This window comes from Filicampus tigris, chromosome 6 (genome assembly GCF_054856515.1).
Source record: "Filicampus tigris isolate MCC_2025a chromosome 6, RoL_Ftig_1.0, whole genome shotgun sequence".
Taxonomy (NCBI): domain Eukaryota; kingdom Metazoa; phylum Chordata; class Actinopteri; order Syngnathiformes; family Syngnathidae; genus Filicampus; species Filicampus tigris.
The window spans coordinates 2854563-2882500 of NC_141222.1; the positions used below are offsets into that span (position 1 = coordinate 2854563).

At 42.2% G+C, this 27938-nt stretch overlaps 1 protein-coding gene across 3 annotated transcripts in view; it reads right to left on the bottom strand.

Moving 5' to 3' along the window:
- vegfc (vascular endothelial growth factor c) overlaps positions 1 to 27938 on the bottom strand; it is a 78193-nt gene that overhangs the window by 42557 nt on the left and 7698 nt on the right. For 2 of the 3 annotated variants that reach the window (XM_086033586.1, XM_086033588.1), the window contains exons 2-3: positions 27868 to 27938; positions 14627 to 14817 (exon numbers count right to left, since the gene is read on the bottom strand). The exon at positions 27868 to 27938 is cut by the window's right edge and continues 149 nt beyond it. In XM_086033586.1, coding sequence (XP_085889712.1) covers positions 14627 to 14817; positions 27868 to 27938 — 262 coding nt within the window. The remainder of the gene's footprint in view (positions 1 to 14626; positions 14818 to 27867) is intronic. The other variant, XM_086033587.1, reaches the window with a different exon arrangement.

Sequence of the window (27938 nt, forward strand, 5' to 3'; positions counted from 1 at the left end):
TCGATGTTGCTTGTGACGAATCTGCAGACAGGAAAAACAAAATTACTGGAGTGGCATTGCCCAAATGGCCACAGGTGGAATCGGGAGCCAGTTAATGTGGATGCCAGTTGAAATATAACACAAACTGATCCATTTACGTGCCCTATTCTTATCTTTTGGCCAATCAAACAACTGTTGGCCTGAATGTGAACAACGCCTGTCATGACAGGCTGTGTGTGGCGATGCATTGTCAACAGGGACATGTCCCTGTTCAGTGTTGCTGGTTTTGTTTTGTTTTTTTTCCTCCTTCTAGCCGGAGTTGTGGGCCGTTCCCTCAGCGGCACACCTGCAGCTCATTGCAATTAGCCAAGCATAAAAGGACAGCCAAGTTGTTTGTCTCTTGTCGGATTATTCCTCTGCTTGTTCATGACCTCTGGCTCAAGTATTGAATCTTTTAGACATCACTCCTTGTTCTTGTTAAGTATTTTTTGTTCTTTGTGTTTTCTAGTAAGTATAGTGTTTTTGTTTGTTAGAATACGCTCGGTTTAGCATACGGATTTGGATTTTCTCGTCTTTTCACGACAAGCTATTTTCACTATTTGCCTCCTTGCCGTTTGCAAGCGACTTTTGTTATTTACGTTTTGCTGGTTTTTGTATACCAGCGCTCTTGTTTGTACTTTGTCGGTCTTACGAATTTCTGTTTTTGTAAATAAACCCTTTTTGTCAAATTCCGTTCTGTATTGCTGATTATAGAGTCCTTTTTTGATTCCAGAATTGTATCAGCGGCGAGGCATTTCGCTGAAAAATTCGATAATGGTGAAAAGCAGCAAATGTGACAGTAAATAATGCAGTACCACTGGTGACTGGTGATCTCTTCTCGTGACATCACTCGCCGAAGATTACCGGAGATTGCCGAACATTTGCATTTTCGTTGTTAATCGCGTTGTTATGGATCTAATTATGAGTACGGGTGGGTTGCGTCATAAAAACTAACGAAAGTATGCTTAAAATAGTTTTAGCCATTGGTATTACTAAAACGATGATTGGCCAAGTTTACTTCATACTTAGTCTTAAGCATTCTGTCTTCCTCATGAACTTTTCTTTTATTGGATTTATCCATAGTTTGCTAACGGAGGTCGAATAGCTCAATAAATATTGCCACCAGGTGTCGCATCGGCATTAAGATGTTTTATTTTCATGTTAAAACAGCACCATTATCTTCAAATTTAGAATTACATTTAAAATATTTACAAATTACAGTAGTTAAACCCAGTATTTATTTTCCAAAGTCACAGAACCACAGCAGATGGATGAAAGAGTCACATGCAGCTTTAGAGCAGCAGGTTGTAGACCCCTGCTGTTGTCCTTCGGAGTGAATGGTTGTTTATACTGTGTGTGCTTTGCAATTGCATGGCAACCAAGTACAGTATAATTAATAATAATAATGGTAATTTTATGTGCATAGCACCTTTTGAAACAAAACTACAAAGTGTTTCACATAAAAAAAAACTCAATGAAAAATAACCTTTGAGCTATTTCTACAGAGAAAATGAATGTATAGGTGTAACAGGGATAGAAAAGAAATTGGAAATACTGTACTATTGTATTACATTATAATCGCACAAAATCTGTGAGTTCATACCTGGGGTGTTCTTTTATTATTATTTATTCTTTCATTATCCTCCATCATCAAAGGGTGGAATAAACATTTTTACTTGTTCCCCTATGTTAATAATTAATGTAGGACACTCCCTCTTTAAAGTCGTGTTCACGCCTTTGACTCTCCCATTTTTCTGTTGATGTCCATGGGGAGGTAAGCATCTTTATAGCTGGACAAACTTTGGTTGTTTTAACTTACAAGTTTAAGCGTTTTGATGCATTGCTGTGCCATATCATTTGTGCAAGGGCACGCTGTATGGCCACCTTTGACGGAAGGATTTTGTTCTGTGCTGTTTTCGTCAGGTATGTTGTGTTTGTGTGCGCAATGTATGTCGGGCCCTTTTTCTGTTGATGTCCATGGGGAGGGTCACGCTGTATGGCCACCTTTGACGGGGGGATTTTGTTTTGTGCTATTTTCATCAGGAATTACTGTTGAGACGAATAAACACGCCAACATAAGGAATCCCGCTGTGTGTCGTCACTTTTCCGAAACACAACGCCGCCGAACACAAACGGTTACATAGGTAGATAATAAAAATGGAATAAAATCAACACCATTAAGACAATGCCAAATTATAAAAGTGATTCTTGTTAAATTGTGTATTATCTTTTATTTATAAGGAGACACTAGGGCTTGAACCAATGAACTGACAAGTTGACGTTATCACTCTGCAATCCCTTTTATAGCTTGAGGTTGATTAATCACCAATATCATGTTAGGTACCTCGCTGAAATCAACAGGTGGTTCTGCACAACAAACTAGTGCCCGAGCCTCAAGCCAGTGGCAATATTTGACTACAAAAGGAACTGGTAGAAAGGTCATTTGAAAAATATGGAAGTCTGAAAATATGTAAGTGCTGAATACAGTTGCATGCCCATCTGAAAAGAGAGGCACCCGGTAAAGCAGCCTTAACCCTTGTGTGTTCGTATATTTGTTACTCAGTGAGTGTTCATAGGTCTGGTGGACCCGCTAGCGTTTGGGGTTTTCAAAACAACACAATCAAATAATTTTCTGTTAAAATACTCAACAGATGTTTACTACGTCCCAACTGCAAGTCATATAAACATCAAACATTAATATTTGCCCTTTACCTTTGTTAGATTACATTTATGAATTAATATGCTATCTGAGGACCGACAAGCCCTCTTCAGCACTTGGGGGGCAATGGGTCCATGGGCCTGATCAACCCAGGATCCCATTGCATTCCCAGGTGCTGATTTGCAATATTGCTATTGAAAAAATAAATAAATAAATAAACATTTTTTGACTAACCAAATTCATCCATCAAGTAAATGAATAATTGGGCTGCAAATGGACAAACCACAAGACAGGTGTTGATAAACCTGAAATTTGACTATGAATTATTGCCTCCCAATTGGAGTGAAATCTGTGTGTGAGACTTATTATTACATTTACAATTTGATTGAGATACCAAATGACAGGATTAGCTGGAGGATGTATTATGTCCTCGGTAAGATTTAAGGCTTGGACTTTGTCCAAAACAAACTGAATAAGAACAGAGCAAATGTTTTCACGTCACAGTTCAAAATTGAACTCATGATGGTAGCAGCAGAATGAATTGTGAAGTCTACAAAACCATTTTGTCTGGCGGTTTACAGGAAAATGCAAATGCAAGCATCATGCAACAAGACTATAACCCCAAAACACACAACACAAAGGACTTCATATGGTGGAAAAAGTGAAGATTTGAGCCTGGCCAAGTCAATCACCGAACCTGTACCCAACAGTGCATGCATTTCACCTACTGAAGAGGAGACTGAAGGGATAACCCCACAGAAACAAGAATTGAAACAGGCTGCAGTAAAGTCCTGAAAATAGGGATGCATGATAATCATGATAATATATGAATATTTGAGAAAAAGAATTTCGTCAGTTGTATTGGTCAATTGCGATATTGAAAAATTATAAGCAATGAATATCGTAATAAGTGTTTTTCACAGGACAGCGATGATATACTGTATCCATTCTATTTCTAATCGCTTATCCTCAATATTAATATACTTTTAATCTTCTAGTAGACGTATGGGAAGCAGAAACATTTCCTGTTTAGCTGTGTGTAGCAATATTTTATATTTAATTTTCTCTGCAGACACTTATTAAATTCCCTGTTATTTTGCTGATCAAAGTTGGATACACTCTGCTTTAACGTGGTTCCAACGAGACCTCTGGGAAGTGTACTCAGTCACCCAAGCACTTTATTCCGGTACGTCACGAGGACTTCACGTTAGCTTTGCAATTAGCATGGCTTCTCCTACTTTCCTTCTGTTAATTACTCCTTGTAATCCCTAAGGGTGGGGGAACATGTAGCATCGCATTCCAAGACGGTGTGTGTGTGTGTAAGTTCATTGTTAATGTTATATTCTATCCCAAGGACTGAGCGTCTAACCACGGGATGCTCTTCGATAAGAGCATCGTTCCCATTTTGCAGCTGTGTCCTTCTCACATTCCACTTACTCCACAAGCAACTTCGACTTACATGATTAAAACAAGTTTATAATGCTGAATAAATGCCTTACAATAGTTATAAGAGTAAATATGGAGTAACCTATGAACAATTATTCTATCAGTATCCCATTTCCAAATGATCTAACCAGAAAAGTGATTTAATTGTGAAGTCTACAAAACCATTTTGTCTGGCGGTTTACAGAGCATGTATCGTGTGTGTTCATGCTAGTCTTGCTAGTTTCCCTGCTGGTAGCTGAAGAGACCAGGACGAAAACAAAACAAAACCATGCTGGTCTATGCTGTTTTTTTTAGAAGGCTAGGTCCATTTCAAAATGATGTAACCAGGAAAGTGATTTCATGCCAATCAAGCATGTATCGTAAACTTTTGTGTCTTTTACCTATCCATTCCAACAACAATTTACAGAAAAATAAGGCATATTTTGGAGAAAGTTTGTTTTGTATGCGTCCCGGTACAGGCTTCACGGTTCGGTGCACGCAGTCACACGACGAATACATCTGATGGGGATAAAAAAAAAAAAAAGGCAATGCCTGAGACCGCCACATTTGTTGTTCGCAGAAGAAATAGATCAAAACAAATGTTGCAGGAGGAAGCATGGAGCAAATCAGCCGTTTGTTTAGTGTATTGTATATATAGTATAATCAGCCGGGAACATTTCGGCTTCCGTATGGCGGCGATGGAGTGCGAGGCTCTGAGCGGTGGAGCGAACAAGAACTGTGTCGGCGTTGTTCGACCTCCGTGCGGTATGTTGCAGGTAACACTTCAAACATGCTAACACATGTGAGACGGCATCATCCCGATCCAGCTACCGGGGGTCGAAAAAAGAAAGCCGCTCAACACCAACAACTTATCCCCACTACTTTTAAGCAGCCTGGAGATGTGAAAGCAGACAGAGCCAAAGACACTGTATTAGTAGCAATCGGAATATACATCTATGCGCCAATATCCTTTAGTCGAGAAGTCGGGCTTCAAACGTTTATTAAATGGGCTGTAGCCCTGTTACAATGTTCCATTTCGGGTGCATATTAGAATATACAATCGCACAAGAGCCATGGTGGAGTAGGGCTGCTCAATTTAGCGATTTTGAACCGAAACCGAAATTTCGGGGTAAAACGATGTAAAAACGCTCAAATCGGCACGTTCGATTTTGTTATTTTTGGTGTATCTAATCCACCGTAGTTTCCTCTGCATTTCTGCTTCATCCCACGAGCGCGCAGTCCGAAACAACGACAACATCCATGGCCACAGGCGATTCTGCTATTTGCTCAGGCAAGTGAGCATTTAGTTAATAAATCGGGCAAAAATAGATCTGTAGTGTAGTGTGTGCCCTGCATGTACAATACAACCCGTGAGCAAGTAACTCAACGTCTGAGTCCAGCCAGACTATGCATCCGTACTTAAGCTTGACAGTGCATTGTATTATTGAGTGACAGTTTTCCACTAATTATTGATTTATGTTTACGTAAGACCAGGGAGAAAGGTGAAAGGCTAGTCACTAGCTGGCTGGCAAAAGGACTTGCTGACAGACTGTTTGGTTTACAGACATGACTGACCACCTACCTTCTCTCATGTTGATGATTTCGTTTCAGATGGTATATACACTTTCTTCTTTCATTATTGGTTTAATTGAGAACAGATCTGAAATCTATTGTGTAAGTAAAATGCTGTTAATCCCAATGGATTGTTCTGTGTGTATAACTTAAATTGACTGGCATTTTGAGTTCAAAGACAGAAAAATTAAGTTTAAATAAAAGACATTCAAAATACTTCATTTTTCCATTATTTTTTATTTTACAAAGAAATTGTAATCGTAAAATAGTGTTTGAGAGAAAATAATCGGGATTTTCTTATTAGGCAAAATCGAACAGCCCTAATATATAAAATATATAATATATAGTGTGACAGAGCTTTTCATGATGTAAAGTACAGGCTCAATTGGGTTTTGGTCCGGTGATTCACTTGGCCAGTCAAGACCTTCCACTTTTTCCAATCAGATGAAGTACTTTGTTGTGTTTGTAGTGTGTTTTTGGTAATTATCTTGTTGCATGATGAGGCTTCTCTCAATTAGTTTGGATGCCTTTTTCTGTAAATTGCCAGACAAAATGGTGTATTAAGTTAAATTGATTGGCATTTAGAGTTCAAAGAAAGAAAAATTAAGTTTAATTAAAAGACATTCAAGACATACTTCATGTTTAATTATTTTTTCTTTTACAAAGAAATCGTTGTAATCGTAAACCCGGGTTTGAGAGAAAATAATCAGGATTTTCTTATTACGCAAAATCGAACAGCCCTAGGCTAGTCACTATAGCTGGTTGGCAAAATGACTTGCTGACAGACTGTTTCATTATTGGTTTAATTAAGAACACATCTGAAATCTATTGTGAAAGTAAAATGCTGTTAATCCCAATGGATTGTTCTGTGTGTATTAAGTTAAATGGACTGGCATTTTGAGTTCAAAGAAAAATTAAGTTGAAATAAAAGACATTCAAAATACTTCATGTTTCATTCATTTTTTATTACACAAAGAAATCGTAATCGTAAAATCGGGTTTGAGAGAAAATAATCGGGATTTTCTTGTTAGGCAAAATCGAATAGCCCTACGGAGCATGAGCTGTCCTCTGCTGCGCCGTAACTCTTAAAATGAAGTTAAAAGTTACTAGTCGGCAAGTGCTACCTGACTTTATTTGCAACCTCATTCTATCCATACAAGAAAGGGTGTTTTCCGTTTTTTAATTATTATTATTATTATTATTATTTATGAACTACCCAAATGCGCAAGTTTTTATTCTATTTTGTGGTTTTATAACAACAGGTATGGGTTTTTTTTGCTTTATAGCAAATTTAATTGTAACTTGCTCTCTGTTAAAACTAAAAAAAAAAAAAAAAAAAAAAAAAATAGCATTTGAGAACGGTTCCGGCGCCTGCGCGAGTGGCAGCCCGCTACAGTAGCTCCGGCTCATCGGTGAGCATTTTCGTGTGTTTTTGTTCCTTAATATTACTCTACCTCATACCTTTTTCATATAGTTGATAGTCGTAACTTGCGTAGCAATGGACACCCAAACTGCGGTATTCTTGCTGCTGCTGATGGCTATTTTTTGCGCGATCGTGTCCGGCGACTTGGCTCGGAGCCGCGCCCCCATTGTTTACAGCCGGAATCAGCTGTTAGCACTCTAACCCTGCGCCGGCTCCCAGGGCGAGACCCGATATCCCCCGTGAGCTGAGGAGGAAGAGACGGGGATCTCGTGCGGGGGTTAAACGCCGGGAAAGGAGGAGACGATACCATCCCGTCCTCCCGTCTGTTATCATGGGGAATGTTAGATCGCTCCCCAACAAGATGGACGAGCTAGCTGCGCTTACCCGGCATGAGAGGGACTTCCGGGAGGCTAGCCTGATGCTATTCACGGAGTCGTGGCTAACAGCGCTTCCAAATCATACGCGCGGACAGGACGCTGGAGAGTGGAAAGAGGAAAGGAGGAGGGCTGGCTGTGTTTGTGAACGATAGATGGTGTAATCCTGGGCACATCACGATTAAGGAGCAGCTTTGCAGCAGGGATATTGAGCTGCTAGCTGTTGGCATGAGGCCATTCTACATCCCGCCAGCTGCCAGCAGCAACACAGCTTGTGATGTCTTGACTGCAGCAGTGAGCAGGCTACAAACACAGCACCCAAATGCCCTGATACTCATCTCTGGTGACTTCAATCATGCCTCCCCTTCCTCCTCTCTGCCTTCATTCACACAGTATGCCACCTGCCACACCAGAGACAATAAAACACTGGACCTTTTCTATGCCAACATCAAGGAGGCATACACATCACTGCCCCTCCCCCCGCTGGGCAAAGCTGATCACAACCTGGTGGCTCTCCAGTCTGTGTACAAACCTCTGGTCCGCAGGCAGCCAGCTGTGACCCGCACGGTTCAGACATGGTCTGGAGAGGCCGAGGAGGCCTTAAAGGACTGCTTCAGCACAACTGTGTGGGAAGTATTCAGCGATGCTCACGGGGAAGACATTAGTAGTCTAACGGACACTGTTACAGACTATATAAATTTCTGCATGGAGAACACCATACCCACCAGGACACTAAGGTGTTTCTCCAACAACAAACCCTGGATCACACCAGACATAAAAGCTCTCCTGAAGGAGAAGAGGAGGGCTTTTGCGTCAGGCAACATAGAGGAGCGGAAGACTGTGCAGCGCCAGCTGAGGAGGAGGATCAGAGAGGGGAAAAGGTCCTACAGGAGGATGGAGGAGCAGCTGCTGCAGAATAATGCCAGGGGAGTCTGGAGGGGCCTGAAGACCATCTCAGGCCACGGACAACCCAAGACCCGGACTGGGGGGGACCTGCAGTGGGCAAATGAGCTGAACCTCTTTTTCAATAGGTTCGATCAGATGCCTGCCTCCACTCAGTCTCTCCTGCTGCAGCCTCCACCTACTCCTCCTGCTGGGCGTGTCACCCCCTCCCCCCTTTTCTCCACAGTCTCCAGCTCCCAGCTACACCAGATTGCCACCACTCCCTCCTGCCCAGCCTTGGCCTTCACAACATCTCAGGTGAGGAACCAGCTGAAGAAGATGAAGGCGAGGAAGGCAGCGGGTCCAGATGGCATCAGCCCACAGCTCCTCAAATCGTGCGCAGACCAGCTGTGTGGAATTGTCCAGCACATGTTCAACCTGAGCCTGAAGCTGGGCAGGGTCCCCCAGCTATGGAAAACATCCTTCCTGGTCCCGGTGCCAAAGACCCCCCACCCAAAGGAGCTCAACAGCTTCAGACCAGTGGCGCTGACGTCTCACCGGATGAAGACCCTGGAGAGACTGGTCCTTGTCCACCTACTCCCCCTGGTGAGCTCCTCAATGGACCCACTCCAGTTCGCATATCAGCCTGGCATCAGTGTGGATGATGCCATCATCTACCTCCTCCACACTTCACTCTCCCACCTGGAGAAGGCGGGGAGCACTGTGAGGATCATGTTCTTTGATTTCTCCAGTGCTTTCAACACCATCCAGCCCACCCTACTGGGAGACAAGCTGGAGCAGGCGGGGGTGGCCCAACACCTCACCACATGGATCCAGGACTACCTCACAAACCGGCCACAGTATGTGAGGACACAGGACTGTGTCTGACATGCTCCTCTGTAGCACGGGGGCCCCACAGGGAACTGTCTTGGCTCCCTTCCTGTTCCCCCTCTACACCTCGGACTTCAACTACAACACCCCTACCTGTCACCTGCAGAAGTTCTCTGACGACTCTGCGATTGTCGGCCTCATCACAGGCGGAGATGATCGGGAGTACAGAGAACTTACTCAGGGTTTTGTGGACTGGTGCCAGCAGAACCGCCTCCTGATCAATGCGGGGAAATCCAAAGAAATAGTGGTGGATTTCGGTAGGCGCCAGCACTCTTCACCTGTACCAGTGAATATCCGGGGAACAGATGTTGAGAGAGTCTCAACTTACAAGTACCTGGGTGTTCATCTGAACAATAAACTGGACTGGTGCGACAACACAGACGCCCTCTATAGGAAGAGTTAGAGCAGACTCTTCCTACTCAGGAGACTGAGGTCTTTTGGGGTTCAGGGGACACTCCTCAGGAACTTTTATGACTCGGTGGTTGTATCGGTCATCTTCCAGGGAGTGGTCACCTGGGCAGGCGGCGTCTCGGCCCGGGACAAGAAGCGGCTGGACAAACTGGTCAGGAGGGCCGGCTCTGTCCTGGGCTGCTCCCTGGACTCTGTGGACTCGGTGGGGGACAGGAGGATGTTGGCCAAGCTGTCATCAATGCTGGACAACCCGGACCACCCCCTCCAGGGAACCCTAACAGCACTCCACAGCACCTTCAGTGACAGACTGTTACACCCTCGCTGTGCAAAGGAGAGATTCCGCCGTTCCTTCTTGCCTGCTGCTGTCAGACTCTTTAACAAGAACATTGTGTAGTCTCTACAAACTGGCGGACATTAGTGCAATTGTTCAGTCCTGCACCTGAGCTCATATCGTGCAATACCCAATATTCCCCACTACTGTAATACTCAACATTCCCCACTACTGTTAGTCTAGTTTTATTTTTATCCAATGCTGTTCCTTACATTTCACTACAGCACTGCAGCACTGTCACTTACTTAGAGTATTTTTCCTCTGTACTATGTACAGGCCAAAATGAGTGTTCCTCATACTTTTTATGTAGATGTATGTTGGTGTGTATATACATGTGTATATACACATGTTACTGCTTATATTTACATAGGTTTGATCCCGAATGTTTGCGGTCAATGTTATACATTAATGGCTACATTATGCCGCCGTCCCTGTGTGACCTATATCTTTGCTGCCGTAACAATGAAAATTTCCCCACTGTGGGATCAATAAAGGCATTCTTATCTTATCTTATCTTATTATTAACAGCATTATTGCTGTTCCAAATCTGTACCGAACAGTGACCCCCATACCGAGGTACGTACTAAACCGTGACTTTTGTGAACCGTTAAACCCCTAGCGTAAAAATATTTGACGCATTTAACGCAGAATGATCGCCCATGCATAATTTACTTCCCACTCAGAAGTGCAGTTTGGGGGTTGTGAGGGGCATTACCACAATCCCTATAACAGCAGTTGTCGCTCGCGCCGACGCGGGAGTAGAAATAAGCCTAAAATGAAGCCTTTCACTGAGTAGGCTGAGATGATTTTTGGCTGCCTCGCGAGCACGTCACACGCATGAGGGCCGATTAGTGGTCCGGACTAAAATCAACTTCCGGCCATGCTTAGTCCAGCCATTTTTTAAAAATTTGTCACCCCCCACCCCTACGTCCCAAAAATGGGCATCCGGCCGGGCCGGAGGGTCCGACCGGTCTGGCCCAGGGACGGACTGCCCAGCTCCGGAAATGTGAATACGTTCTTTGCCTCAGCGACTGAGGATGAGTAGAGAAGAAGGCTGTCTTGTTTTGTTTTAATAAAGTCAGTTAATCTAACACATGACGTGCTGAACAGAACATAACACTCACCCATCATATGAGCCAATCACATTCGTGTGCACTTCAGGGACCACTCGGAAAACAAACTCTAAAGAATAAGGGCCACATATAAATGTGTACATTACACACACACGCACCCCCACCCACACACACCCACACACCCACACACACTTTGTTTCAATCAATCAATCAATCACATTTTATTTATATAGCACTTTTCATACATAAAAATGCAACTCAAAGTGCTTTAAAACATTCAAAGCAAAACATAGAATTATCTTCAATCAAAAGAAAAGATAAATTATTTAAAAGTTGTTGAAAGCCAAACTAAAAAGGTGTGTCTTGAGCTTCCTCTTAAAAATATCAACAGTCTCTGCAGACCTGACATCCTCTGGCAGGCTATTCCAAAGGTGAGGACCAAAATGGCTGAATGCAGCCTCGCCATGCATTTTGGTCCTCACCCTTGGAATAAATAAAAGGCCGGCGCCAGAGGACCTCAGGATCCGCGAGGGCTGGTATGATAAAAGCAAATCAGATAAATAAGATGGCCCAAGACCATTAACACATTTATAAACTAATAAAAGTACTTCAAAATCGATCCTGAAACACACAGGGAGCCAATGCAGCAATTTCAAAACTGGCGTAATGTGCTCCCGCCCTCTGGTTCTCGTCAGCACCCGAGCGGCTGAATTCTGCAGTAGTTGCAGTGGTGAAATGCTCTTTTTCGGGAGGCCAGAGAGCAGGGCATTACAGTAATCTAAACGACAGGAAATAAAGGCATGCATCAGCACTTCCGTGTTAGCCTGAGAGAGAAACGGGCGGACTCTGGCGATATTCTTAAGGTGATAAAAACCAATCTTGGTTACATTTTTAATATGAGGAATAAAACTGAGCTCAGAGTCAAAAATGACGCCAAGGTTCTTCACACAGTGTGAGGGATTAAAAATGTGTAGTTTTGGTAAAAGCTTCTCTCTCTGACCTTCGGGACCGATAACTAAGACCTCAGTCTTGTCCTCATTGAGCTGTAGGAAATTATCTGCCATCCATGACTTGATATCTAAAATGCAATTTAAAAGGGTATCAATGGGTCCTGTGTCATCAGGAGACACGGCAATATACAGCTGCGTGTCATCAGCATAGCTGTGAAAGCTGATGCCGTGTCCCCTGATGACATCCCCGAGGGGAAGCATATAAAGATTAAAAAGTAAGGGGCCTAAAATCGAACCTTGAGGAACCCCACATTTAATTTCATGAGTTTTAGAGGAACAAGTATCCATACTTACAAAGAAATATCGGTCTGTGAGATAGGAATAAAACCAGTCAAAAACAGTACCAGAGATGCCCACTAGATTTTTAAGTCTATTTAATAAAATTTGGTGATCTACTGTATCAAAAGCAGCGCTTAGATCCAGTAGCACCAAGACTGTGAGTTTTCTCACGTCTGCAGTGCACCTAATATCATTTAAGATCCTTAAAAGAGCAGTCTCCGTACTGTGGTTCATCCTAAAACCAGATTGATATTCCTCCAAAATATTATTTGTATTTAAAAAATGATTCAACTGGATGAAAACCAGTTTTTCTAAAATCTTACTTAAAAACGGTAAGTTGGATACGGGTCTGTAGTTATTAAAAACGCTCGGGTCAGAACCGCTCTTCTTCAGAAGGGGCTTCACCACCGCCGTTTTAAAGGCAGCTGGGAAGACGCCTGTCTGAAGAGAGCAATTGACTATATTTAAAATTTGTTCTTCAAAAAATCCATAAAATGTCTTAAAAAGAAATGTGGGAATTGGATCCAAAAGGCAGGTTGTTGGGTTTACCTGGGAGAAAACTCGAACAAGTGTCCTTGCATCAACCAGGGCAAAATTTTCCAGTGTTTCCTCATGTAAATATGATTGTCCGGGTTTATTAAAACTTGTGTTTTGACGGGCTAAAAGACTGGATCTTATGTCATCGATTTTACTTCTGAAGTGGTCTGCAAAGTCCTCACAGAGAGCATCTGTTGGTCTCTGTGGGGACTTATTAAAATCAGAACTAGTTAAAAGTTCAAAGGTGGAGAAGAGAACCCTGGGGTTGTTTTTATTGACTGTAATGAGGTTTGAGAAATAGGAAGATCTTGCCAGTTTTACTGTTTTATTGTAAGATTTCAGTTGTTCGCATAAAATTTCATAGTGTACTGTAAGTTTACTTTTTCTCCACCTCCTCTCTGCACTCCTGCATTTTCTCTTTGATATTTTGATAGCATTGTTTCTCCACGGGGGTACAGTCTTTGTTTTTGTTGTTTTAATTAAAAGTGGAGCTACTGAATCTAATGATGATTTAAGATGTAGGTTAAAATTGTCAACAATAAGATCACAGGGTGCAGGTAAAATGTCAGCAGGAGTGTTTTTTAAGATCTCGATAAAATTTGCTGCCACCTCAGAAGATAGGTAGCGTTTCTTCACTGTTCTGACCGGGACTGCTAGATGGTTAAAACTGGCGATGTTAAAATAGACACAGTAGTGGTCTGACACTGCCAAGTCAACAACAGAGGACACACCAGCAGACAAGCCATAGGTTATAACCAAATCCAGGGTGTGTCCTCTGTTGTGAGTTGGCTGCAAGACGTGCTGTTTAAAATCCAAGCAGTTTAAAAGGTTTGAAAAATCTCTGGATAGTGGGTCCGAGATGTTGTCCATGTGTATATTAAAATCGCCAGTTATTAATATTCTGTTATAACTGGAATATAAAATGGATAAGAATTCTGAAAATTCTGTAATAAAAGAAGTGGAATGATGGGGAGGTCTATAGACGGTAATGCAGAGAATAGGGGGACTGCTAAAAACAAAGGCATGGTGTTCAAACGATAAATAGCTGCTAAAAATGATCTCCTTTGATAAAAGAGTATTAATAAAAATTGATGCAGTCCCGCCTCCTCTTTTGCCATCCCTTGTAGAAAATAAAAAGTTAAAATTCGGTGGGCAAGCCTCGTTGAGAGCAACTGGAGCATCTGTACCAAGCCATGTCTCAGACAAAAGTATACCATGTAAATTATTGTCTAAAATCAGGTCGTTTATGATAAAAGTTTTGTTTGCACACATTTGAAATATTTCTGTCAGTGTTCTGAGGCCCTTTTGCGTTTTTGTTTTTGTAGTGAATAAAAATACTGTCTACTACAGAAATAATGTTAATAATTTTAATTTAAAAATTTTCATTTTCATCTCATGAGGATTTATTGTTATTGTTATTTGTTGTTAATAAAAAGATACATTACCTATGAACAGTATGTTGAATGTACACATCTGTCTTTTATCTTTCCATTCCAGAAACAATTTACAGAAAAAAATGCATATTTTGGAGATTCGAATTGCAATGAATTACGATTATTTTTTGAGCTGTGATTAACTCTATTAAAATGTTCATTTGACAGCCCTAATGTATATATTAGCAATAAATACTAAATGAAGCTGTGCATTATGGACTTGAAAGATGATATGCTTACATTAATGACACTATACAGTAGCTGCCTCACAAGAATATTGAAAATTGAAAGAAGAGGCATGTGCTTACAGTTTTGCTGAGGTAACCAGTAGAAATATTCCTGCATTGTTTGTCTTCAGAGTGGCAACATCCTCCACATCTGTAGACGGACACACATGGTGGTTTATAGAAGATGTTGGTGGGTGCACCAAACTCCCTGCCCACGTCGACACACACTTCCCTGGGTATGCACTGAGTCTTTCTCCACTCTGACTCAACACCTGCACACAGATTATCCAAAGTTCATCAATATGTGCCTCTGGGGTGTCAACCCCCACTCAAACATTAAGTGTCCTTATCAGTCTTTGTGATTCGCATTAGTTTTTTTTCCCCTTAAGGTGTCCCTGCAAGTGTAGTTTGCAGTGGTGTAGAACTGCATTGCATAATAGCTTACTGGACATGAGGTAACCAAAATGATTGTCCCAATTCATTTTTTAGATTCACTGACAATCAACCCAATGTCATTTGTTTTGGGCCCTCTCATGCACCAAGCTCTTTTGGTCCCAAGTTAGCTCCATATAAAACAAAAATCTATCTTCTATCAGTTGAGGATTATTTATAGAACTAGGACAGTTAAGGTTGACAATGCGTTTGTTTTTCTTCTCATCCTAACTGCTTCAATGTTCTCTATTCATCATTAGTCAGAGTTCCCTTCAGTTTCTCCAGGGGAAAAATGAGTGCTCCTTGCTAGACGAACCAAAATAAAGGTGCAAAAAAGCACTCTATGTGAATCTTTTAAAATTAACTGGATTCCTGCATAAATCGGTCATGAAATATTATCTGATCTTAAGTCACAAAAATAGTAGGGGTTACGATAAAAAACATTATCGATATCAATCAAAATTACAGCACAATCTTGATCATGGCAATCAACAGGAGGTTTGAAGAAAATGTCACTGTTGAGTAAACACTATTGTGAGTGATTTATTATTTGAAGCATTAATGTTAAATATATGTAAAACAGTCCCACTGTAATGTTGCTGACAGAAATTTAAAAATAGGAACATTTTGATAAATTGATCGAGAAGTTAATTTTTAATGGTTGGTAGCTAGGGGTGGGCGATCTGGCAAAAATATCAGATCACGATTTTTTAAAAATAAAATCACGATCACGATTTTATCGCGATTCTTTTTCTACATCGTTTTTTAATACTAATTTGCACATTTCTGACCATTTTCCTCATGTTAAACAAAATAAAACATTTAAAATGTGCATGAAACTCTAAAAGAAAAAAAATACATTTTATGTCAGCTAAGCTTTCTGAACAGGCTTTAATTTGAATAGTGACAATTTTTATCAAGACATGCAGTGAATGTAAACATAAAAGGTAACATAATGTTAACATAAAAACACGCAGGTCTAGTACTTTGAAGAGTCTTTTAAAGCCCTCGTTTTCCACTGTTTTAATGGGAATCATGTCTTCAGCAAGGTAATAAGTCACTGCCTCAGTTACTTCTTTACACTGCTTGCTTGTTTTTTTTCATATGGACTGCTCTTGATAATGTCCGTGTTACCGTGGGTTGCGTTAGCTTGGTGCTAGCGGCTGCCTCCGGCTACCAATGGTTTGATCTCCGTTTGCTTTGGGTGTCGGCGCTGACGTCCGAACCGAAACTCTGCAAACAACTGGTTTGAGCTTTCTCCTCCGAGGAAAAGCCAAACCAAATTGACACTGTGGATGTGGAGTTTCTTTTCGGGACCAACTCTGCTTCGTGGTGACTTTTCGCTATAGCTCCCCGCTGTATACAAACAAACAGGGAGGCGGGGAGTGTCACGTACGGGGACTTTTATTCAGAAATGCCACATCAGATTTGGATGGGACTTGTTTTGGTGACAGCCGGGGTAGTCTAGTGTCATACAGAGCTGGTCTGGTATCATGATAGCTAAAGGATCATTTTTGATTTTTTTTTTTAAATCACGCCTGATGACAGTGAAATGTGCATATTTCAGGCAACTTTTATTTTGAAATGCCACATCAGATTTGGATGAGACCTGTTTGGTGGACAGCTAGGGTGGTCTAGTATCCTCCAGAATTGGTCTGGTATCACGATAGCCAAAAGAAAATCTTTAATGATTTTTTTTATATCACACCTGATGACAGTGAAATGTGCATATTTCAGGTGACTTTTATTTTGAAATGCCACATCACATTTGGATCGGACTTGCTTTGGTGGACAGCAGGGGTGGTCTAGTGTCCAGAATTGGTCTGATATCACGATAGCTAAAGGATATATTTTAACGATTTTTTTTAAATCAGGTCTTATGACAGTGAAATATGCATATTTCAGGGGACTTTTATTTTGAAATGCCACATCAGATTTGGATGGAACTTGTTTTGGTGACAGCCAGGGTGGTCTAGTGTCATACAGAGCTGGTCTTGTATCATGATAGCTAAATGATCATTTTTAATAATTTCTTTAAAATCATGCCTGATGACAGTGAAATATGCATATTTCAGGGGACTTTTATTTTGAAATGCCACATCAGATTTGGATGAGACCTGTTTTGGTTACAGCTGGGGTTGTCTAGTGTCCTCCAGAACTGGTCAGGTATCACGATAGCTAAAGGATATTTTTTAACGATTTTTTTTTAAATCAGGTCTGATGATAGTGAAATATGCATATTCCAAGGGGCTTTTATTTTGAAATGCCACATCAGATTTGGATGGGACTTCTTTAGGTGATAGTCGGGGTGGTCTAGTGTCGTACAGAGCTGGTCTGGTATAATGATAGCTAAAGGATCATTTTAAATATTTTTTCTTTTAAATCACGCCTGATGAGAGTAAAATCTGCATATTTCAGGCGACTTTTATTATAAAATGCCACATCAGATTTGGATGAGACCTGTTTGGTGGACAGCTGGGGTGGTCTAGTGTCCTCCAGCACTGGTCTGGTATCACGATAGCTAAAGGATATTTTTTTAATGATTTTTTTAAAAATCAGGCCTGATGACATTGAAGTATGCATAGTTCAAGGGACTTTTATTTCAAAATGCCACCTCAGATTTGGATGGGATTTGTTTTGGTGACAGCCGGGGTGGTCTAGTGCCATACAGAACCGGTCTGGTATCATGATATCTAAAGGATAATTTTTAATGATTTTTTTAAAAATCAGGCCTGATGACAGTGAAATGTGCATATTTAGGGGCTTTTATTTTGAAATGACACATCAGATTTCGATGGGACTTGTTTTGGTGGTCTAGTGTCATTCACGACTTTTCAATGTCAATTTGATTAGTTTGAATAAAAACAAATTGTACTTGCAGACATATATCCATATTTCAAATACTCTTCATTTTTCATTGCATCTCAAGATTCAAATTAACCATTCTATATTCTCTCAGAAGTGGACTAGCTGCATTATAACAGAGAGCTTATTTAATATATTGTAGCGTCTTCCAAGATCACGCCCTCAGGCGTAGTATAATTAACGCATTTTATTAGTCCAACCGGCTACTGTGCGCCGCAGCCGAGGCCAATACAGTACAACAACTGTTAAATTCAAAAAGTGTCACGGCTCCCTCCCCCTCGTCCTCCGCTGCTCCTCTCTCGCCCTCACCTCCTCCCATATAGCGAACCGTGCGATGCATTCATTTAGCCTCGGAAACAACAACAATAACACGGCAAAACACACATTCGACCACAACACAGATAACATAGATCATATTTATTTCTAATCCGAAGGATTGACGTCCAGTTCAGCGCGATGGAGTGTTTTTGTTGTGAAGGGGGCTTTCGCCGCTTGGCAGCGACCTATTACTGTAATACCTGATATAAAGGAAATTAGGGGCAGCTGGCTTGACTTCATCTTTTCGAGTGGAGGCTGGCTTGACCGCAGTCACTGTACGTGCTGTGATTTGGTTGGTCGGGTACACGCGTCAGTGGCTTTGCGTCGCCATTGAGCTAAACTGTATAGATTGTGCCATGTAGACGATCAAACGATCTTCCAGCTTTATGCGATTGTGAACACGTTGAACCGCTTAACGATCTAATATCATCATATCGCCCACCCCTATTGGCAGCTCTCTAAAATGTGATGCGATCCAAAATATTGGTGCGCTTGTGCAACCAAGAAAAAAAGTTGGATACACCATTACAAAAGGTTAGCCTAGATCCCTGAAACGTAAATAAAGGAGGCGCGACACCGGAATTTATAGCCCCTCTTGCTTGCTTGTTCTTGCTGAGAAGAAGATTTCCATTTATATTGTAAATACTTTAAATGATTTAAATTTAGCCATTAGTGCCTAATGTAATAAATGAGACAATAATGTTTGTGTAATATATATTTCCAGTAAATTTTATATTGAATTCCATTTTGAGGGGTAATTTAAACGGCGCCTTGATGATATTAGTAAATATTTATGCTCCCCATAACAAAATAACATAATTGTGCCAACAGCACAATGCATTGGTCATATGAATCAATGCGGGAGTTGTCACTTGCGCCGACGCGGGAGTAGAAAGAAGCCTAAAAGGAAGCCTTTCACTGAGTAGGCTGAGATTAAATTTGGCCGCCTCGCGACCATATCAAACGCATGCTTAGTCCAGCCATTTTTTAAATTTGTCACCCCCCCACCCCTCCGCCCCAAAAATGGCCATCCGGCCAGGCCGGAGGGTCCGACCGGTCCGGCCCAGAGACAGACAACCCAGCTCTGGTTTTACTTTTTAATCTTTCATAAAGATATGCACAGGGTTGTTGCTTATGGATCATTCAAATCATGGCCCTCTCTATTTAGAAGTGCAACTTGAACAAAATCGGAGAGATACTATATGGAGTTTGAATTTAAATATCTTGAACCATAGGAAAGAACTCAATAAAAAATACATTTCTGAGTTTCTGAAATTGAATGATAATGGTGAGGTTTTACCCCCCATACTGTGGTATAAATGTAAAGCAGCTTATTGGAACAAACAAAAACAAAAAAAAAGTGGACCAACTACAAGCCGAATAGAAGGACTCAAATGATGGGAGGATTAAAGAAACACTCAAGATGAAAAAGAATGAAATAAATGGAATATATGCAAAAGAAATACAAAGGAAGTTGGTATTTACAAAACACCACTATGAAGGGGGGGGCTTAGTAAAAGGTTGAAAAAGCAGCAAGCAGACAATTATTTTCACAAAATTAGAAACCCTATTACTAACATAATGCACCATAACTTAGAAGGTACTCAAAGAGGTTTTGAGATTTTAAACTATATTCACAACCTCACGTAGATGCTAAAAAACATCTAGATTTATTGAATAGTAGGGCTGAACGATTAAGTGCATTTGCAATATAATCGCAATTTGAGAAAGCCTGATTTTGTAATCGCGAAGGCTGCGGTTGTGAATGATCATTACCTTATTGACAGTGGGTGGATCCACCGAACGCTAAGCTAACGCTGCCACCCTCGATTTCATCCACGTTAGCTTTCGGCTTTCTAAAATGGTTGATCCTTTTCACCTTGCATGGTTAAAATTTCCTGCGTGTGGAAAACAAACCCTTACCATGTTCGTGTGTTGTCTATTTTGTGACAATTTGGCTGCCGTCGTGTCGGAGCACGTGTATGAGGAAATGCGTGCCCCCGTTGTCAGAGTTATTTACATGTCTCCAAAGTTTGAGCACACACACAGAGGTGATGGTGAGCGACTACTTGAGCTACTTGAGCCACGACAAATAAAAACGCATCCGTGCGAAGTTGTCAAGTGGTAAAATATTAAGAGGATGGATTCGGCCGTATGTTTCGAGCCAAGAGAGAGACGAAAAGATATTTAATGATGAGTCGCCGCCGAGTGGTAATGCCCACTGGCACCTGGTGTTACGGCAATAGTAGGCATTATCTTACTTTTCCTTCTGGGTGACGTGTGTAATGTTACTAACTGAAGATTGGGTAAGCATTAATTTTATACATGTTTTATTTATTTATCCATTTATATGTTGAATTGAGTGAGTAATTTACGAAGTGCAGTCCACATTTACATGTGTTTCATTAAATGAAGTAACGTGTAGGAAGTGGTAGAGCTGGATTATTGTTTATCGGTCTATGTAAGAAGTTGAGTGATTAAGAACTGCAGTTCACGGTTACATCATGTTTCATGAAACAAAGTGATATGTAGGAAGTGGCAAAACACTTGACATATCAAAATATTAAGTACATTTATACCTGTGATTGTACTAGATAAACTGTCTTTCATATCAATTAATGCTTCATTTTGCCTTTACCTCAGTATTGTATGATGCATAAGAGATCTGATATTGTTTGTTGTAATAAAGATTAATTGTTGAAAAATACATTAGAAAAGGCTGGTGACCACGTCCGCCTCACAGTGAAGACGTTGTGTGTTCTCCCCGTGCCTGTGTGGATTTTCTCCGGGTACTCCGGGTTCCTCCCACATTCAAAAACATGCTTGGTAAGGTTAGCCCATTAAGGACTAAAGCACCTGTCTCAACATCTCCCCAAAACCTAAGGTCGCCTTTGGAATTACCCTTGAAAACCTGAAGATTTCCCAGAAATTCAACACTTACAAAATGATTAATATATCAGCCCCTGTAGCAGACAGACACATAATTCCAAAATAATTAAAGAGCTTAGACGTGACTTTCACACAGGCAGAATTTATTATTATTTACTGTTTCAATCGATGATGTAAAAATAATGTGTCAATGCAAGAGAAGCACCATTTTAATCAAAAAAAAAATTGAGTGGTAATTACCATCCTCTATTCTGTTCCAAAGACGTCTATATCGTCATTGTCTACAACCTATATCATATCACGTTCGACTGGTTCCACTGGTCGTGTGCGTCGTCTATATATCACTGCCGTTACTTATCAGAGCTCCGGGCGATCGATAGCATCCGCCATTAGCCTACCTACGGCTTGAAAAAATTCCATGAATCCTCCGCGGTCTCATGCCACCCTCACGTGTATATTCTGATGCATTAAATCGGCTAAAAGACTGACAATTTGATTTAAAAAAGACACAGACGTATCCGTTCTGCCGGCTTTAAAGGTAGAATGACGCAACAGCGCTCCCGGCTCTAGTGGTAGAAACGCAGGTATGCGCTCCCGTCCTTAATGGAATGAATGGATGAATTGGACAGTATAATTGCCCCTAGGTGTGATTGTAAGTGTTGCTTGGTTGTCTCTGTGTGCCCTGCAATTGGCCGGCAACCACTTTAGGGTGTCCCCCGCCTACGGCCCGATGACGGCTGGGATAGGCTCCAGCACCTCCGCGACCCTTGTGAGGATAAGTGGTAGAGATAATGGATGGGTGGATAATTGCAATTACATTATTTTCCATAAATGCAGCAGATTCCATAAATCTGAATGCAGCAATAATAGAACAGTTAGTACAGTATATTGAATCATGATTTTACCATTTTTACACATATACTGGCTAAGAGAATAGATAAACTATTGCAGTCTGGATCAAACTGGTTTTATGCGTCAGGAACAAATCCAAGACAACATTAGACTGACTTTACATGTGATTTGGGTTTTTTTAGTTTCATGTTTTGCTCAGTGTTTCTGTGTCTGTCTAGTCAGGATCATTGTGTCCACCTGTGTGCCTTCCGCTCCCGAGTGTGAGCCAATCAGCTCCCTCCTACCTTGTGTGTGTGCAGGTGTTTCTCGTTGTCTTGTCAGTATGCTTGTATTCAACTCATTCACTGCCATTGACAAATGTACTTATCTTTTCACAGTCTAGCCATTCAATCCAAGGAATTTATTTATATTTTTTTTCTATTTTTTTTCATAAGTTAGGGTAAAAGAGGGTCTAAAAGTGTCTGGCAGTGAATGAGTTAAGTTCCTAGTTTTCGTTGTGTATCTTTGTGGTGACAGTCCTGTTTAGTTATGTTCCATAGGTTCATGCCCTGCTTCCTCGATCATTTCAAGGCCAGCTATTCCAGTCTCGTCCAGCCCTGCTTCTCCCGTCATATCCAGTCCTTCTTCTCCAGTCATGTCCAGCCTTGCTTCTCCAGTCTCGTCCAGCCTTGCTCTCCCAGTCACGTCCAGCCTTGCTCTCTCAGTTACATCCAGCCCTGCTTCTCCAGCCATGTCCAGTCCTGCTTCTCCAGCCACATCGAGCTCCATTTTTTCAGTCATGGATGATTAAAAACACCTAAACCTACCCACTGTCTCACATTCCTGCATTTGGGTCTTCCACATCAGTCCAAACCCGAATGTGACAGAATGACCCGACCACAAAGGGACCCAGCAGCCCCATATCCCCCAGTTGCTGTCCCCATGCCCGTGCCAGGACTCCGAAAGCTGCAGACCCCTTCGGTGCCGGATTCTCGTTGGCTGCAGGCCCCTTCCGCACCAGATACTCTTCGGGTGCAGCCTACCATGAAGGTCCACCCGGTCTTCCATGTCTCTCTGATCAAGCCAGTGTCGTCCAGTCCTCTGGCTCCTCCTACTGCTCCTCCTCCTCCTCCGCGGTTGATCGATGGGGGTCTGGTGTACACTGTGAAGGACATTTTGGACTCGAGGCGCAGGTGCAGGGGTGTCCAGTACCTGGTCGACTGGGAGGGCTACGGCCGAGAGGAGAGGCAGTGGTTTCCCCACTCCTGGATCATGGACCCATCCGTTCTTCATGATTTCCACTTGTCCCACCCGTCCAAGAACGAGGACGGTTGAAGGGGGGTACTGTCATGACCGTGTTGTGTTGTTTTTTTTTCCTTTTCTTCCAGCGGGAATGGTGATCAATTCCTTCCAGCCGCACACCCATTGTAATCAGCATAGTTTAAAAGGACTGTCAAACTGTTGGTGCCTTGTAGGATTATTCCTCTGCTTGATTCTTGCTATAGTCATCAAGTATTGAATTCTCTAGACACTTTCCTTGTTCACATGCGTGTTTTTGATCTCCTTGTTTTGATGCCTTTATTGCCATTGTATTTGTCTTTTGGTTGTAAATATATTCTTGGTTGCACTTTTTTCGAAATTGGATTTATCTTGTCTTTTAATGACAAGCACCTTTCGTTCAAGTTTGTTTTGTTCATGCGGGATTGGATTTTTGTTCTCGTCTTGACACGACAAGTAAGTTTCATATGTTGATCCTTGCCTTTTGCAAACATTTTTTGCTAACCTTGTTTTCTTGTTTTGTTCGTTACCAGCGCTCTTATTTGAACTTTGTCGGTTTTACAAGTTTTGTACAATTGCCAATGAATTTTTGTTTGTTACAATCTATCTATTAATCCTATTTCTGAGTCCTGCCTGAATAACGGATAAATCCGGACTCCTAACATGGTCAAGTCCGGCCATGCTACCCCAGGCAAAGCCTGCCACGCTACCCTGGTCAAGTCCTGCCACGCTACTCCAGTCAAGCCCATGTCCCCAGTTGCTGCCCCACATGCCCGTGCCAGATTATCGTTATTTGCAGTCTCCTTCCGAGCCGTATTCTTGTCGGTCGCAGTCTCCTTCCGAGCCGGATTCTTGTTGGTGCCAGCGCAGCCGCCATCCTCCGTTGCCGTTTCGGCGGTGCCAACGAATGGGCCACCCTTCGTTCCTTCCGGCGGCTCCTTGGCTGATGATGCGGTCGTCCGGCAGCTCCTTGACAGCTGCAGCCGCCCTTCGACACCTTCTCGGCAGCTGCCCTCCATTCCGGTCTCGGCGGCGTCAGCGCAGCGCCCATCCTCCATTCCCGGTCCAGCGGCGCCAGCGCAGCAGCCTCCCTCCATTCCCTGTCCGGCGGTGCACGGCCTACAGCCGCCTTCTCGTCCCGTTCCGGCGTTTATGTTTTTAAGACGTCTGGGAGCCGTCCCTTGAGGGGGGTACTGTCATGTTTGGTCTGTGTTGGTTTGGGATGTTTTTGGTTTTGTTTTGTTTTCTCAGTGTTTCTGTGTCTGTCTTGTCAGTGATTCTTGTGTCCACTTGTGTGCATTCCACTCCCTAGTGTTAGCCAATCAGCTCCCTCCTACCTCGTGTGTCTTGTCTAGGTGTTTCTCGTTGTCTCGTCAGTGTGCTTGTATTTAAGTTCCTAATTTTTGTTCAGTCATTGTCTATGTCTATGCTGTCCTAGTCTATCTGTCCCTTAGTGGAGTGAAGTCTCGTTGGCGCGATTAGGATTTGTCTCGTTCACGTCAAGCTTAACTTCCCCGCTCACGCCGAGACTAAATGAGGTGTAATCATCAGTCCGCCAATCCATCAGCCAGTCCGTCATTTAGTGTAAGTCCGTCAGAAGTCTGTTGGTCCGTCAGTCGTTTCCCCCCAAAAAACGTTAGAAAAACGGGCTTCCGCCAGTGACGGACTAACGAGCCATCAGTGACGGGCTGAGGCGGTTAGTGACAATTACATTAATGGAAAACCCACCTCTATCATGCGTCAGTCCGTCTATTTTAAAAGGTATCCCGCCATTTGTCAATCTTCAGAAAACGGGTGACCGTCAGTGACGGACCGGACAGTCAGACTAACGGAATGCCCATCTCTGCAACCATCCACACTCACAAATCACACCTAGGGACAATTTTGGGTGTTCAATTAACCTACCATGCATGTTTTTGGAGGGCGGCACGGTGGTCGACTGGTTAGCACGTCCGCCTCACAGTTCAGAGGTCGTGGGTTCGATCCCAGCTCCGGCCTCCCTGTGTGGAGTTTGCATGTTCTCCCCGTGCCTGCGTGGGTTTTCTCCGGGTACTCCGGTTTCCTCCCACATTCCAAAAACATGCATGGTAAGTGGATTGGATACTCTAAATTGCCCCTAGGTGTGATTGTGAGTGCGGATGTTTGTCTCTGTGTGCCCTGCGATTGGCTGGCAACCAATTCAGGGTGTCCCCCGCCTACTGCCCAAAGACAGCTGGGATAGGCTCCAGCACGCCCCGCGACCCTTGTGAGGATAAGCAGTACAGATAATGGATGGATGGATGGCATGTTTTTGGAATGTGGGAGGAAAACGGACTACCCGGATAAAGTCCACGCAGGCATGGGTAGAACATGCAAACTCCACACAGGAAGGCCGGTGCCCAGATTTAAACCCTGGATATGGCGTCATTATTCTAGCAAAACCATTTACAAATGCGTATTTCAATCAACAAATATGTCAAATGAATCCGTATCTGTAACCACAGTCACAAATGCGTAACGAGAATCTACAAATACATAACTGAAGTCACAAATGCGTATTGAGAATCTACAAATGCGTAACTGAAGTCACAAATGGTCTAGGCCACTGCTCATCCAATTGTCAAGTTCTTGAGTATAAAACAGCTCATGCTTACCCAAAAATCAAAAGAGTCTGTATTTAACATTAAATTAAAGTAGGACGCAATCGTCTACAAATGTAGGCTACTTGCCAGTCATCGATGCCAGCCCAACAGGTCTCAACACTACACACTAAGTCCTGAGTCATTCCATTGCTGTTGCTGCTAGACTGAAAGAAAGAAAAAAGTCATTGTGATAGTCACGGATCAAGCCATATATAAGACCTTTGCTGGTAGACAAGTTATTTCATGGGACAACCTTGTCTTAAGGTGGGAAAGTTTACCACTGCCATGGCAGACCTTTACTGCATTGTTTCACTGAACTGTAAATGTATTAGAATGAAATAAACTTACCTGCAAGCGTATGGTCTGAGCACCATTTCTCACATCCATGGCATGGGAGTGTTATCTAGTGGCAATGTTGTTAGTCAGTGAGTGAATTAAAATGTCACAGTACTGATACCACTAAGATTATTAAAATACAACTTTACTGTACAGTGTGTCATCAAATTAAATTATGTTTAACACAATTCCGAGGTCGTTCACTTTTTGAAATTTGCAAATCGACAAAAGAGGACCATATTTTTAGATCATTCTGTTATCGTTCCCTCTGTGGTTATTTACATTACGGTAACCAATAAAATAATTCAACCAATGTCAATTCCAGTCACACACAGTGAGTGCGTGGCTTAGCTCTGTATGACTGAAGCTGGCTAGCTAGCAACGTTTGAGGCAAACTTTACTCGTAATAAATATCGCCAAACTTTACATAGTAAATAAATAGCATAGCTAAAAATTTTCAACACCATTCATACTTATCTGCAAACGAGGAAACGGCTCCTTGTCATGTCTCATATCTCATATCTCATTTTTCGTAAGAGCACACCAACAGTTGAATGAAAAAAAAAAGTTAAAACCCAGAAACAAAACACATTTCGAGGCATGTCATTGGACAATAACTAAAACTACATCATGCATGTCAGACCCCGAGCATAGCTGCCCGCTAGGTTAACAGATGTTGCAGAAGCTACACGCAGCTCTAGAATACTAGTGCCCCATTGTGGTCTGAATGTGTAGCTACAGAGCCGCACAAGCCTCCAGACACACATTTGTGACTCCTGTACGGCAGGACTGTAGTGTATGTATAATGTAAGAATACAGTCAATCAAGAGGCCCAATGTTCACAGATCAACCACATACAGATCTCTGTACGCATTTAACTGTTGGCGCATATAAATCAATGTACACATTTGCAGATTTTGGTCACACATTTGTGACTTCAGTAACACATTTGTGACTCTGGTTATGTCATGTCATCTTCCAAACCGCTTATCCTATACAGGGTCGCGGGGAATTGCTGGAGCCTATCCCAGCCGTCAATGGGCGAAGGCAGACTACACCCCGAACTGGTCGCCAGCCAGTCGCAGGGCACACATAGACACTGTCACTGAGCGGGAATCGATCCCACGCTGCCCGCACACAACTCAGGCGTGTGTACCACTACACTATCAGTGGACCTGGACTCTGGTTATGGATACGGATTCTTTTTACATATTTGTGGATTGAAATATGTATTTGTAAATGTTTTTTGTACAGTAACGACCCCATACCTGCACCTCTTACTGTGAGGCAGATGTGCAGATGTTCACTGTGCTGCCCTTAAATGAGTAGAATGAAATTCATTAAAATACTGTAGAGCTCTGCTATTTGGAGGGGAGAGAAACTCAGCCCAACCACAAATAGCAAAAACCTGCGAGTAATTGACTCTTCCTTATATTCGCGATTAAAAAAAAATCAGGATTGGGTTAATAAAAAAAACACACACACAGTTAAGGAGTGGTTCCAGTGAAATTCCAGGATTAGGTCAATTCATGGAAATTGAACTGTGACTATGCAGGGGTCCACCGTATATTCAAAATACATTTGTCTTTGTGATGTCAGTCACCCCTGTCTTCATCCACCAATAGGTGTAGACTGCCCCTCTCTCCAAAAATGATTGTCACATACTTTTGATGAAAATGGTAGAGAAATGTCTAAATAAGTAGAATGAGAGTGAATCCAGAGAAAGAAAAAAAACGCAGAAACCAAACCTACTTTTCAGAACATCCAAGTTGAGGTAGGCAGCTGCAAAGTTTGTCTTATCAGTTTCTATAAATGGCTCCAGG